The 11,487-nt window shown below is 33.2% G+C and overlaps 2 protein-coding genes across 3 annotated transcripts; one reads left to right on the forward strand and one right to left on the reverse strand.

Moving 5' to 3' along the window:
- The first annotated feature begins 682 nt into the window (after positions 1-682).
- Positions 683-5,578, forward strand: LOC132632623 (arginine-specific demethylase JMJ20). Of its 2 annotated transcripts, none has more exons than XM_060348619.1 (9): positions 683-996; positions 1,303-1,455; positions 2,512-2,674; positions 2,812-2,887; positions 3,496-3,565; positions 3,682-3,762; positions 4,433-4,489; positions 4,591-4,699; positions 4,934-5,578. In XM_060348619.1, exons 1-9 carry the CDS (start codon positions 787-789, stop codon positions 5,365-5,367), a joined length of 1,353 nt encoding a protein of 450 aa, XP_060204602.1. In that variant the 5' UTR covers positions 683-786; the 3' UTR covers positions 5,368-5,578. The 2 variants fall into 2 exon arrangements, with proteins under 2 accessions (XP_060204602.1, XP_060204601.1); XM_060348618.1 differs by having other exon boundaries at positions 684-996; positions 2,812-2,929.
- Positions 5,579-6,962: 1,384 nt separating this feature from the next.
- LOC132632624 (protein neprosin-like) lies at positions 6,963-11,145 on the reverse strand. Its single transcript, XM_060348620.1, has 7 exons — positions 10,580-11,145; positions 10,386-10,472; positions 10,085-10,294; positions 9,735-9,899; positions 8,728-8,781; positions 8,463-8,609; positions 6,963-7,575 (listed from the first exon to the last, which is right to left on the reverse strand). Exons 1-7 carry the CDS (start codon positions 10,814-10,816, stop codon positions 7,198-7,200), a joined length of 1,278 nt encoding a protein of 425 aa, XP_060204603.1. The 5' UTR covers positions 10,817-11,145; the 3' UTR covers positions 6,963-7,197.
- Between the last annotated feature and the right edge of the window lie 342 nt (positions 11,146-11,487).

The following is an 11,487-nucleotide window of genomic DNA, read 5'->3' on the forward strand; positions in this document are numbered from 1 at the left end:
TTCTTGGTGTACGGAAGTAGGATTCTTCGTTTTCTTTTCCGTTCATCCACTTTCAATTCCTTTTTGGTTTATGTATCAATTTTCTTGTGTGTATTTGAATTCGAACTATACATAATTTTACCTTACATCAATCCTAATTTAATTTGTTTCAAATATTTAGGACTTTAAAATCAACTAAACATTAGTTATTAAATATTTCTTTATTTGAACTATATAAAAACTCTTAATATTTAGAAATTTAAATTTAAATAAAATTTACTTATATAAATTCTTTCCTTCTTAATATAATTTATCAAACTAATGCTAATTTGGTGTTTATATAGTAAACCTTCTCTATATTTGGTGTTATTGTCAAACTGTGCATTTTACGATTCATAATCATTAAGCATCAACTAAAGCCTCCCTGATATATTTTAAAATATGCAAGAATTAAATAATAACATAAAAAGGAACATCTCAATGATTTCCATATTTCAAAACAACATATAACAATTAGCATAAAATAATTGTTCTTTTTGCGAAAATTGAAATATAGATAAAAAAATGAGAGATAATATGCTAAAAAGATGCAAAAACGTAATGTGTTATAATGGTTATGGTTTTGAAAAATATGAATCAATTTTCAATTTCAACTTTATTATCATACCACTGCGGGTACGCATTATTTAGTAATATTTATTTAAAATTTTATATTCACAGATAAGGGGCCTGTAAATAACAGAAGCTACTATTACATAAGAATCAAGATTCATCATCGAAACACTTTCTGAAGATCATAGTATAGAAATGGGTTTGAAAATTGGAGGCAAAATTGAAAAAGTGAACGGTAAAGAACTAAGTTATAGTGAATTCACTGAGAAATATATGGCTCAAAACCAACCTGTGGTTCTTACTGGACTTATGGACAATTGGAGGGCTTGTAAGGACTGGGTTTCACCTAATGGAAAACCTAATCTTCAATTTATCTCCACCCATTTTGGGAAATCCAAAGTTCAGGTAACATATTTGTTCTTCTACCCAATTCGTTTAAATCCCCGAATTCGGATTCTTTTTGCTTACTTGTGTAGAAAATATGAATGAAAATTGTCTCATATAAATTTTATTAATCATAAGCCTTTATATAGGCACATAAACAAAGCATAGAGACTCTCCCTACAATAAAAGTATTAGACTCTTACTAAAAAAACTTAATATTTTACTAAATCAACTATTAAACTTTTTCATGTAACTAAACAACTAATTATTCTAGAAAACTATAGCAGTATCAGATGCAAAATCCAACAACTTGGTGGTGATTTGCAGGTTGCGGATTGTGGGACCAGAGAGTTTACTGATCAGAAGAGAATAGAAATGACTGTTTCTGAATTCGTTGATCGTTGGCTTCGTGTTTCTTCTGATGATAATGGTGATAACAGTGAATCTTTGTTGTATTTGAAGGATTGGCATTTTGTAAAGGTACCAACTTTGAGTCCTCCTAGTAATAATTTGTAGATAAGTTAACACATGTAATAAAATTTGTACTATAATCTTATGGTAGTTTCCTGCTGCTAAATGTAAAATAGCAAAATCAGTGTTTTTCTGATAACCGCGCACCTCGACTAATTCAATCAGGTACCTGTTGCCTCACACCAGCACAGGTACCGGGTTACTTTAATAGAAAAAATCAGTGTTATGCTGTTTGTGAGTCTTTTTTGCGTCTTGTTGCTTCAGTTAAAATTCTTTCTTGAAGGAAACCTAGCCATCTGGATGCAATCGATATACGTGCTACTGATCATTGATTTCGTAAAGCTTGTTCAACCCCAGCCGTGAAATAGTGTAGTTCTTCTGATTTATTCTTGGTGTCCAAATAAAAAGATTTGTTATTGCACACTATGAGGAATTGTGTTAAATGCTATAAACTCACCTGAAGTAGAATGTAAGGGTTTGTGGATAGTTATTTATATACAATCCTAATAATCCAAGTTGATATAGAAAATAAGCACATTATTTAGTACCCAGCAGATAACATATGTTGAGGGACTCTATTTTTGAGAAGCTTTTGCCCATCCCATTACTTCATTAATTTTCGTCGCTTAATTCTTTCACTATGATAATGTTTGTGTCAGGATTTAAGTAAGCGAATAAATCTGTTTTTCAGCATAGTAGCAGAAAAGTATAGAAATACAGTTTGCATGTACTTCTTCAGTTTTGTTTCCGTGACCTTATATTTCTGGATACACTTGTGTAACATAAGATGAAAAATTCACTCCATAGAAACTGAGTGAGTAGGTTACATAATTAATTGTAACTTTTCAATCGTATATGTGAGATTAGGAGTTGCATTTTCTTCAGTCAAATGTTATATTGAAACTGTAAGCTAGGATTTGAAATGTGTATCTCCGTCTTGTTCTTTTGTCCGACTTTCAAAAGATGCCACTTACTCCAGCCTAACAGACTTCTTTTGTCCATTCTATCAAAAAATTTCTAACCTGTTTCTCTTGCTGATTTTGAAAATCTTGAACTTCTTTTTAGGAATATCCAGAGTATATTGCATACAGAACTCCCGTGGACTTTTCTGATGACTGGCTGAATTTCTATCTTGACAAATTTCGTATGCATAACGATCCTGATACATATAGTGAGAGAAATGAAATAAGTTGCTCTGACTATCGTTTTGTATACATGGGATCAAAAGGTTTGGCCACAGTCGCGGTAAATTCTTTCTTGTAAGACACGGTTGTTATTTTCCATGGCTCTGGCTATAAAAAGTTTGTTTTTCAATCAAATACCTAGTACTTTTGGGAAGTTTTTAAACTTTAGAAACGGATACAGGAACATGGACACCTCTTCATGCTGATGTATTTAGGTCATACAGTTGGTCGGCAAATGTCTGTGGAAAAAAGCAGTGGTATTTTCTGCCTCCAAGTCAACATCACTTGGTTTTTGACAGGTGTAGTACATGTTTTGTTTTCTATGGACTTTCTTCTGACCCTTTTCCAACATTATTCCTTAGACTTTTGAAATGAGATTGAGTTGAAACTGTGAATGTCTCGAAAAAATTGTCTGGGTGACTGAAAAAGCAATGTACGCTGCTGAACTCTGAAGGTTCTAATGTCCAGCTCCAAACAGATGTACCATATCAATGCAAACATACAATCTCTAATGAAGTTTGCCAATATTTTATGATGGTTTTCCATATTTCACAATCTTCTATAGATGACTGTCACAGAATATTAAAATAGAAGAACTATCAGTTTCTTGGATCAATGCATTAAAAAAATGATGGAAAATTCAAATTCTTCACATTTGTGTGACAACTTTTATGTGAATTCCCTTTCATGTTGTTGTTGATAACTATTAATTTGTACTGCCACTTATTACTGGTTAAAAGAAGCAAAAGCTGCATTGCATTGCTATAAGTAAATTTACTGAAACAGGGAAAAATGATGTTAATGGAACATATGAGGTTTACTATTTTCAGTTAGTTCACATAATTTATTCTCTTTATTGACTCAGGAATATGAAAAGTTCAGTATATAACATCTTTGCTGATATTTCTCAATCTAAATTTCCTGGATTTGAAAAGGTAATTTGCTAGTTACTTCTTCATGATGTCTCTCTGGCAGTTTTTTTCTGGGATTCAAAATGTTATTTCAGTTAATTAGTACAGTATTTAGTTTTTGACTTCTATCATGAGCTCAGACTATATGGCGGGAGTGCACCCAAGAGGAAAATGAAGTAATTTTCGTGCCCAGTGGATGGTATCATCAAGTTCATAATCTGGTATTGTTGCTTTAATCAAATACATGATTATCTCTTACTTGTTATGGCCTGTGTTTCTTCGTAGAGTATAAATTATGTACAGCTTGTCATTCAACTGAAAAAACTTAAGTAGCTTACCTTGTATTAGATCCTAACTTCCTTCTTTTACTACACTGCTTTCTATAGAGCTGCACATATTTCTTTTGATGACAAAGAGCTGCGCATATTTCTTACGGGGTTATAGTGCTAAAATTGAAACAAGTAAAGCTGCAATTTTCTCTCTTGAACTTTTAATCCTGTGTTCCAGAAAGGGATCTAATAGCAAGGTGGTTAATGTCCTAATTACATCCATCACACATTAGATAAGAATGAATTGCCTCGATTCAGATGAAATATCTTCCAAATATACTGGACATAACTGATTAAGATGGATATGTAATATACATATTTTGGTAACGGGATCTTCTGTCAATAATTTGTTTTGGATCTGTTTATCACAACGATTGACAGCAGATTGTGGAAAAAGAAGGATCCTTTTAATCGTCCTTATATGGTTGTTGGAAGGAAGATAAAATCCATCTTAGCATGTAATTAAGCTGAAAATTCATCTGAGATACCGCTTTCCCATATTTAATTCGAGGATCTATGGTTTGTATTTCTGCTGAATCCAAATACGTTACATGAATTGCAGGAGGATACGATATCCATAAATCATAACTGGTTCAATGGATATAATTTATCTTGGGTGGTAAGTGAAGCTGCTATAAAATACTTACTTAGGAACCTTTAAATGAATATAGCGATTGTCTTCTCTTCAGAAATTAACCATATCTATACATGTGATATCAGTGGGATTTGCTTTTGAGAGATTACAATGAGGCTAGTGAATACATTGAAGACCTCAAAGGATGTGATGATTTTGAGGAGCTTTGCCAGCGAAATCTTGCTGCTAATACAGGTCTACCCTAGATTAATAAGTACAATAATTATCTTATTGTACTTGTATATTACTCCTACATAAATCTACCCGACCTATCAAAAAACTTATATGATATGAATCTACCACTCTGCTGTTTACTTTTCTCTTTCTAGTTCTTTCGATATTCCTATCAATTTTGTTATTAGGGTTTGAGTTCTGATTGTCAACACCAGCATCTTGACAACCCGGTTATCGTTTCCTTTTCTTTTGTAGGCATGAATTTCTACGACTTCTTCATCTTCATTGTGCGCTTTGCCTTTGCAAATGTAGTCCTACTACATACACTTGCCCATGGAAAGAACGAAACAAGTCGGAAACCATCAGAAACGATGCAGCAATTATATTTTAACCTCGAATCTATAAGAAGTATCGGTGTGAAAATGAAACCCGTAAATGCAGAGAACAGACAAAGTGTTTTACTTGATTTAAGGGGAAACTTGGAGGATCACTCGTTTATAGAGCTCTGTGCTGCTGTTGGAAAAACATATGAATTGATGCATGGCCAAAGTGAGGTGACCCAAGCAGTATCGCAGTGTAAAGACTTGATAGCGTTTAATTTCATTAGATCCCAAGTTCAGAGTTCTGAAGACCTAGTTACCTTTATTGATGATGCTTTGACAAAATTGGGTAGTGATTTTTCTGGTTAGAAATGTATGTTTACTCTCTTGTTCTTGGCAAGGTAGTAGCTTGTTATCCCTAGGTATAATCTCAGGTGTATTATCACCCTCTTTTACATGTTTATGCTTTCTACAAAGTGTTGGCACTATGCCTTTTCAAATTAAACGAAAACATTTATGTTTGTCCCATGTAATTTGCCAAGCATCATCTATGATGATCTACTACTTTTTTTTCCTTAAATACCTGAACATGTTGGAAATGTAAACATTCACGGGTTTTACTTACAGCAGTCATGGTCTGAACTTTGAAGCAGCAGTTAGTAAGATCGAAAGTGAAGTATGACATTTTTTTCTGTTTATGAAGTTAAAGGAAGTGTAAGAAAAGTAGCAACAACAATATCTACGCATCAGTTTCAAACAAGTTGGGGTCTGGCAATTGGGAAAGTAGCAATTGAGGGCAATTGGAAAAGTAGCAATTGGAGAAAATAGGAGATACCATTTAGTTTAGGGGTGACAAAAGTAATTCTTATTAACACTTATTAATAAGAATTAGACGGGTTGAATTATGATTCGCTTTTTCTCTCATTTTAGTCTTAACTCATTTCCGCTCAAGTAACTTCCATTTATTAATTCAACATATTTTGACTAGCCCAAGCTGCTCCCATTCCGACAAGAACAAGGATTCTTTTATCTAGCCTGGAACTAAGCTTGTGTAGTTGAGCTTGTCAAATTTCATTTCTTAGAGATATTCAAATAAATGGGCTCAAACCGCCGATTTGATACCCTTAATTTGGTTTTGCTAGAAGATCAGGGGCATATATCCTATTCTTAAGTGATGAGATACAATTTTCTTCTGTAGACGTTTGTAAATTTACCTAAAATTTGACTTCAGCATTGACATGTGTTTTTAACCAAGACAAAAAACAAATCCCCGCAACAACTTGTCTTTTTAAATTTATGTTTATAGTAATAAATAGGTTCTTGATAAGAACCATGTTCTCGATTACTGAACTTCGATTGTTTCCATTTATTGGATGCTTTTGTGAGGTTGACTGGCTTCTAACTTCTCTTATAATCATAAAAAAACCTGTCTTCTTGGGGATTTGATTATTAATTTATTAATTTATTGTATTCTCCCTATGCTTCCCATATGCAATACCTACACGAACGTTACCATCAACATTATCTCACTAGAAAATTATTTGAAACTATGACAAAGTTTTGCCTTCTATATCTGTAATCTCACTGGCACAGAATAAGACAGATACATTGGGTAATTGAGTTTCTCAAGATGTTGCTTAGTGTTCATAAGGTCTCGGGTTCAATTTTCAGCGAAGGAGAAAAATACTAGATGATTTTTTTTATCCGTCCAAACCTTGTGAATACAGCTACTCGGTACCTGTGTTGATGGGAGGTAGCAAGTACGTTGTCGAATTAGTCAAAAGGTGCGGATAAACTGATTGAACACCACAGTTATAGAAAAAAAATGTTGGTTAGTGTCTTTTTGGTCATTACACCTTGGACTTTGAATTTCAAGTTCAAATGGTAGGTGTGGTGGTTCAATTTTTCTACACACAATTTCCATTGAGTTTGACAAAATATAAATTAAAATAACAGAGATGTAGTTATAAATCAAATAATATCAACTTCTTACCAAAAATTTACATAAGACTCATGAAGATCAAATTGAGCAAAGCAAGTTTGTTATATGAAAGAATCTAGAAATGACCCAAACCTTCTAAATCCTAGGTCAAAATAGGGACACAAAGAACTAAAGTGGTTAAAAAAAGAGTAGGAAAAAAAAATAAGACACTCTACAAGACCAAAATGAAATTAATTGCACACTTTTTTCTTTTTTCTTTAAGGGCACCTTGAATTTCTTCCAGGACCACCATAGTAAAAATAATTACCCCAAACATTATTTTTTCCGGCTCTAATGTCATAGCAATTTGGATGGTCAGCTAAAAGATGAAGATTTGACATAGGAATTAAGTTATTATCCCAATCAACTACTTGCAAATTTCTGAAATAAGAAGCCTTGCCAAAGCCTTCATCAGCAAAATGTCCACTTCCCATTTGTGTTGAAGTGTGATATCCAGTTGATCTTGAGTTCACTATTTCTCCTCCAAATTGTATCATGCTTGCATGGCCTCTCAGATGGCTGAACAACAAATCTGGCCAGTACCCAACTAATAGACCTGACCCGAATTCTAGCCACCAGTGTCCATGCTTTGGATCCTACATACAAGACAAATTTAGTTGTTCTAGTTGTTTTACATTATTAAGTCATCCAGAAGATAACTACAAGTAACGGTTAAAAACAAAAGGGGATTTATGACACCTAAAAATAAAGCATAATGTAGAACAGGTTAAAATAAATCGATTATGTAAAAGTTCTCTGTGCTCCGGTCAAAGCTTGTTATGTTGCATAGGGAGAGAGATTGATATGTTAGCCAAGTGTCTAGTACTCGTATTGGGGCCTGACTATATAAATTTAAATAAAAGTCGCATATTGAGAGTAAAGTGGTCCTTATCAAAAAGGATTTCATACCTAAAATTTAAAAATGAGATATCTCATTAAGGATGGAGGAATACTTACATTCCACCGTAACCTCTATTGGTAGGGAGAAAAATATTAATGTAAAACAAAAAGTCAAGAATCCATAAGAAACAAGTGTGGAAACAAGAAGAAGAGTAGTTCCAAATTAAACTGGTAGCCCTAAAAGTTGTTAGCTGTCAGGTAGCAAGAAGGTAGAATATTAAATTGAAGATGGAAAATGGGAGGTTGACTCAGCGGATGCTTTTCTTAGCAAAATGTAGAGAATCTTGAAATTCAGAACTATTATTAAACAGGGAGGAAAAAGCCATTTGTAAGGAATAAAATACAACTAATGCAATTTTGTCAGCTCCTCAAAATCAAATGTCCCCATGCGCATGCCTCAACCCCACTCATAAAAGAAAAAGAGATGTACTATACTTGAGAAGCAATTTTTGTTGAAGTGCAAGACAGCTAAAATACTTTTTAACCTTTTTCTTTTTTTGGGTTATTAAAAAAGAAAGAGAATAAAAATGTTATAGGAAAGAATAATAAAGATTAATTAAAGCTAAAGATTACTTAAGTATACCTTCCATATCATTATGCCAATATCAAATTGTCTACCATTGACAGATGATCTTGGAGATATTGCTGCCCCCATTGCAATTCTGGTGTTTGTTTGAACGAAACCTGAGCATAATAAGTTGTAACATCCTGTAGCTTGGTATGCATCCGTCTACATTTCAAATTATATTATAAATTTAAGTTTTATATACTAACGATGTAAACAGAAATCATGCAATCAGATAGCACTTTAACCTAACGTATGAGACATGAAAAAAAAAAAATCTTACCGTCCAATAAGTGAAGAACCTAGGATAGTTGTCTCCATATAGTTCTGGGCTGACCTGAATATGAACATGGCACTTAATTAATTTACTCTACTTAAAAATCTCTGTTGACTCAGAAGGCATTACAAAATTTACTACTTTAAAATATTAGCTGTCATTCTGATATATGGATATATACTATAGTACTATAGTTTGTTATGACAACTAAATTAGCTAATGTTTCACTTTCAAATGAAGCCTTTATACTGGTGATGTTACAGCTTAGCAGCAACGATGATATCATCTACTCGAAAGGGTAAAAGAAAAGACTAAAGTAGGTTTATATTGGACTTGAAGCAATCTAAAAAGTTAGAAACTTTTCTTTTGTTAACCCTATTTTTCGTTAGGGAGAGAGACAAAGAAGCAATAGAAGTAACCTAAATGCGTAGTCTAGCTGTTAATGAAAGGGGGTAAATTACGAGAGATTAAGTAGGCATTGGGATACGAGAATAATATTTTTAAAAAGTAATATTTGAAAGAAAATTGAGAAAAAGGTTATTTAAAAATTAAAGTTATTTTTGGACATGCATTTAATTTGAAAAAAAAAAGTAAAAATTTTGTGAAGAAAAATATCACTTGAAAAATTGGTTAAAGTCAATTTTTCAAACTTGAAACTCATCTTCAAATTCTTTTCTAAAATTAGTCCAATGGTATAACAAAACGTTGTTTTGATTTACTTCAAAAAAAGGGAGAAAAAACTTATGGATAAACGAGCTCAAAGATTCAAGTTTCAAGCGAGAAAAAAAAATTCATGTGATTTCTTTTTATTGGTCTAAGTCAAGTAGAATTATCTAATCATGTGTTGGTGGAACTTGAGAAGTAGCAAATACTCATATAAAATTGTTGTGATGTGCACAAGTTAGCTCAAACACTACCCGATGCAGAAAAAAGACAAAGAAGAAAGGACATAGGATAGAAGTAGTAACATCATCTACTTGGTACATCAAAATTTAAGGCTTATATCTGCATACCTGCCAACCAGCTTCAATGGTATTAAGATCATGGCCAAATGTGCCAGAGATGACCCATAGCTGGGACAGACTGAATTCATATTGGTCAGTAACTCTAGGTGTCCAAACATTAATGCTTGCCTTTGCTCCATAATATTGATCTCCATTAACGAAAGCTACCGCATGCTGCCATATATCACCAGACATTTTTTAAGACACATTGTATACTCTTCCCTTTAAGACACGTTAAAATTGTAATGTCCTAATCATACGTTGCTTTTAATGCAATGTCTATTCCACCTTGAATGTGACATCTTGACTTTTATTTGACTGTGCTTAAGTAAATTGATGTGCCTATGCTAATTAATTACCTCATGACCATTGCTCAACGTGTCATGCCTTACACCTCTTCTAATTTTTCTACCAAATCTTCTTAAGCTAGTTCTCACAACATCTTTCTCTGTTGTTCTTCTAATTGGAACAGTTCCTTCAGGGCATGATTCTCCAGAAACTGTCCAAAGTTGTAAGCTTTCTGCCATTTCATTCATGGTGTTATTAGCTTTAGGCCTCTTTGGAGGTTCCTGCATTGCATGATATTAAACACATCAAAAAGTTATTCTAACTCTGTTTAAAACTAAAGAGTGAAAATTATTAAAGGATTTAACAAAGTACCCATGGCTTCATTCCCTTGAGCTGAGGATGGTCAAAAGCTGGTTGAAGATGAGATAACACACAATCTATTAGATCCCCATCTGGACTCTGCATCATACAAAACCCAAAAAACCATCTTTTTTTGTTAAACACCTACTAATCAAAAAGACTGTAAACTGCAATCTTGAAAAGAAAAAGAGAAAGAAGAAAAGTGCCTTAATTGTTTTGACTGGAGGCTTGTTGATTTTCTTGAGGTGAGCCCTTATCCTCTTGAGTTTCAACAATTCTTGCCGTGGCCGGAAAGTTTGATTTGCGGGCAGAGTATTATGCTCAGAGACAACAGTAGTAAATGAAGAAACAAGAAGCAAGAAAGATACAAATTTGAAAATGATTGAATTTGAAGTAGCCATGGTTTTGGAATGTCCTTTCCTGACTGTTTCTTCTGTTAGCATTGACTGTGTGTTTGTATGTATTGGGGTTGTCTTGTACTGTGATGAGAAGCAACACAACAAGAGGATTTATTCCAGAATTTTGTCCATGGAAGAAACACTTGCTGATCTTCCATATACAAAAATAAAAGAACAAGACAGGAAGAAAGATTCAAAGAGTAAGTTAAAACACGGTTACTCACACACCATTTTTAGAATTGTTTATGATTTTTTTAAAGACTCTAATTTTGACAGAGAAAAACAACTCTATATATTTCTACAGATTCTTTATGTATGTGTGCATATGTCTTGGTTTTTTGTACTGACACGCAGAAACTTCAGGCTTGAGTTTGTATTAAAATAGACCCATCATAAGTAGGGGCTGTTAATGTTAACCCCACTACTGTAGTTCTAGTCAAAAGTAACGACCAATTCTTTATTCTAATAGCTATGTTACAGGCACTCAAAAGATACCACTTAAAAATACGCCACAAACTGAGATTTTGGTGTTTCAACAGATTAGTATTTTATTTTATTTTATTTTTTGTTTCTGGGGAAGGGGGATTCACTAGTACTGTTGCTTCTCTTGGTTTTAAAGAAAGAAATGGAGCATAGTTGGATTTGGCTACATTAGTCCTCACGGATCATTTGAAATTTAGAGTTTAAGTTATACACTTGTCATATAAATAATGTTT

This window comes from Lycium barbarum, chromosome 3 (genome assembly GCF_019175385.1).
Source record: "Lycium barbarum isolate Lr01 chromosome 3, ASM1917538v2, whole genome shotgun sequence".
In the NCBI taxonomy this organism is placed as follows: Eukaryota; Viridiplantae; Streptophyta; class Magnoliopsida; order Solanales; family Solanaceae; genus Lycium; species Lycium barbarum.

Coding starts and splice junctions, on each gene's coding strand:
- LOC132632623 (XM_060348618.1), top strand. CDS start 787: ATGGGTTTGAAAATTGGAGGCAAAATTGAAAAAGTGAACGGTAAAGAA. Junction 2,675..2,811: donor TGTATACATGGGATCAAAAG/GTTTGGCCACAG, acceptor AAACGGATACAG/GAACATGGACACCTCTTCAT. Junction 4,700..4,933: donor AAATCTTGCTGCTAATACAG/GTCTACCCTAGA, acceptor TTTCTTTTGTAG/GCATGAATTTCTACGACTTC.
- LOC132632624 (XM_060348620.1), bottom strand. CDS start 10,816: ATGCTAACAGAAGAAACAGTCAGGAAAGGACATTCCAAAACCATGGCT. Junction 10,295..10,385: donor TCAAGGGAATGAAGCCATGG/GTACTTTGTTAA, acceptor CATGCAATGCAG/GAACCTCCAAAGAGGCCTAA. Junction 8,782..9,734: donor CCATTGAAGCTGGTTGGCAG/GTATGCAGATAT, acceptor GTTCATATTCAG/GTCAGCCCAGAACTATATGG.